The 2500-nt window shown below is 33.4% G+C and overlaps 1 protein-coding gene across 2 annotated transcripts in view; it reads right to left on the reverse strand.

The window, feature by feature from the left end:
- The window catches only part of LOC127959650 (rho GTPase-activating protein 15-like), a 50348-nt gene that overhangs the window by 2883 nt on the left and 44965 nt on the right, over positions 1-2500 (reverse strand). For both annotated transcript variants that reach the window (XM_052558944.1, XM_052558943.1), the window contains exon 20: positions 1-51. This exon is cut by the window's left edge and continues 2883 nt beyond it. In XM_052558944.1, the coding sequence (XP_052414904.1) occupies positions 1-51 (51 nt within the window). The remainder of the gene's footprint in view (positions 52-2500) is intronic.

Here is a 2500-nt window from a genome sequence, read left to right on the forward strand (position 1 = left end):
ATGCCGATGTTCTGCGTGGTCATGCGATTGCTGTCGGAGCACTCCATCACCCTGAACACACACAGCGAAGGGTTAATGTCATCTAAAAACAGCGCTGATCCAGCAGCTGCTCAAAACTTCCACGTTAAAAAAGGAAAGTAAAAGAGAAGCGAAGAGCTTCCTGTGGGTTACTTCCTCCAGAGATACCAAACCACAGAAGATCTTCATGCTCTTCATGTTCTCTAGCTCCGTTTAGTTCAACTTTGGCTTAGATGTTTCTCCTCAGTAAAAATGAGTCACAAGTCATGAAGAGTACAGATCTAGAAGACTTTTCTACTCAAGCTCGTTTCAGAATCGACGAAAATACCTTCAAAGATAACGTTCCCTTCAAAACGTGACACTTTCAATTTTCTCGGAACATTCAAAATATCCCAGTTTTTTTAAATGTTGCATTTTGCTAAAATGGAATGTTACATTTGAATGAACATTCTGAAAAAAGTAACTTTCTGAAAAAAGTAACATTTGAAAAAACGTTTTTTTTTTATGTTTTTCCAAATAAATAATTCCGTGATCAATGTATAAATTATGTTATTAGTAAATAAAAGAGCGGGTGCACTCTTAAAAATAAAGCTTCTTCACAGCGATGCCCTAGAAGAAGAAGAACCATCTCTTTCTTAGATTATATAATCTGAAGAACCTTCTTTCGCCACAAAGAAGCTTTTGTGAAACATAAATGTTCTTCGTTATGGAACCATTTGGATAAAAAAGGCATCGTGAAGCACCTTTATTTTAAGAGTGTCACTTAGAATGAATGTTCTTTTAACATTACTAGAAGAACGTTTGTTTATAACCTTGAGAGAACCTTTTCAGAACGTTTTGGGTAGCGGTCTTATAACGTGAAAAACTTCTGCTCCAATTTAAAAAATAAATATATTTATTTATAAATATATTTATTTATATTTATAAATATATTTATAAATATATTTATGTTTCATCACCTAAAAAAATACTATTACTACTTTTTTATTTTTTATTTTTAATTAATTAATTAATTTATTTATGTATTTTTTGATGATGGAGTTGGTTTGTAAGCCTTACCAATGCGGGTGTTAATTGTCAATTCATTAGTCATCGTATAGTTAATGAACTATCCAGCTGATGTGTCTAGACTTACAAATGCCCTTGTTTTTAGCACACCGAAATGTGTGCTTTTTGTTTTATTTTCTTCCGATTTTTGTCTGTACATGTTGTTTTGTAAAATAATGATCAACAGTTGTTTATATTAAGAATATTGTCAGCTCTTTTTCACGAATTGCTTTCAAATGACTTCATCTGCTAAATATATAAAGTATGAAATGAATGTGGAGCAGAACTCATATTTAGCTCAAATCTAAGATCTCAAACTCTAGGCCTGTAAATGGAGTAACATCTCAGCAAAACTTAAAGAAAGAACTGAGAAGTTAAAGAGATCTCATGGGTGATCTTTCCCTGCTCTGTTTCTTCTGACCAAGAGCTGTTTGTGTCTAAAGTTGAAAAACAAGACAAGAAGTATGTTGTGGTCATGAATAGCGATGACTGAAAAGAGGATGTTTGACTCTTTGAATTAAATGAATCAATTGCTTTGTAAATGACTCACTGCTTTGACTCAAAACAAGCCACAGAGAGAGAGAGAGAGAGAGAGAGAGAGAGAAAACGACTTAAACTAGCTAGTATTATTTGTGTCTTTTCATGGTTCTTCATGTGCTGATGATGATTCTTTACGTTTGATTACATTTATTTAGGTACAATTCCTTCAGCGTTTTGTTTTCTGGCTTCTCAGAACATTGATGCTTTCCTGATAAGTAAAAAAAAAAAAGATTTAAAGTACTTTCTCTGACATCAATCTATAAAATGGTTTTCTTATTTAGAGCATAATTTCCTGTATTATGGCACCTAGGTTTATAATAAACAGCTGATATTAATTTAATTGTTCGGTTGAAAATGAAAGACAGTATTCTGTGGTTGTGAATAGCGATGACTGAAGGGGAGGATTTTAAAAAAATTGAATCAAATGAATCAATTGCTTTGCAAATGATTTAGTATTTTGTCATATTTAAAACTAAATACCGAGGACAACAAAAAATAGACACAAAGGCACAAGCAAGCATGTGTCCTATCTATTTCTTGAGTGAACTCTGTGTTTGTAATGAAGACACACAGCGCCCTCTAGTGTCTCAATCACAACAGTTCAACCAACTATAACTACACAAACTGTGAACCCAGGAGAGAAATCATTTTATTATCATATACTACAGAAGGAGAGATAAAGAAAGACAGAAATGTGTTTCACTGATGAAGTCTGGAGCTTCAAACCTCATTATTATTCTGATCAGCTGAGATCAATTGTGAATTTCTCATTGGTGGAAGACAAGTGGGCGGAGACTAGAGCCATCCAATCAGAGTATCATTATAAATCAATCAATGAGTAGAGCTTAAAAGCCAGCAGGGCACAGTTGGTTTGATTTGAGCTTAAATACAAGGG

The sequence above is a fragment of the Carassius gibelio genome, chromosome B6, assembly GCF_023724105.1.
Source record: "Carassius gibelio isolate Cgi1373 ecotype wild population from Czech Republic chromosome B6, carGib1.2-hapl.c, whole genome shotgun sequence".
Taxonomy (NCBI): domain Eukaryota; kingdom Metazoa; phylum Chordata; class Actinopteri; order Cypriniformes; family Cyprinidae; genus Carassius; species Carassius gibelio.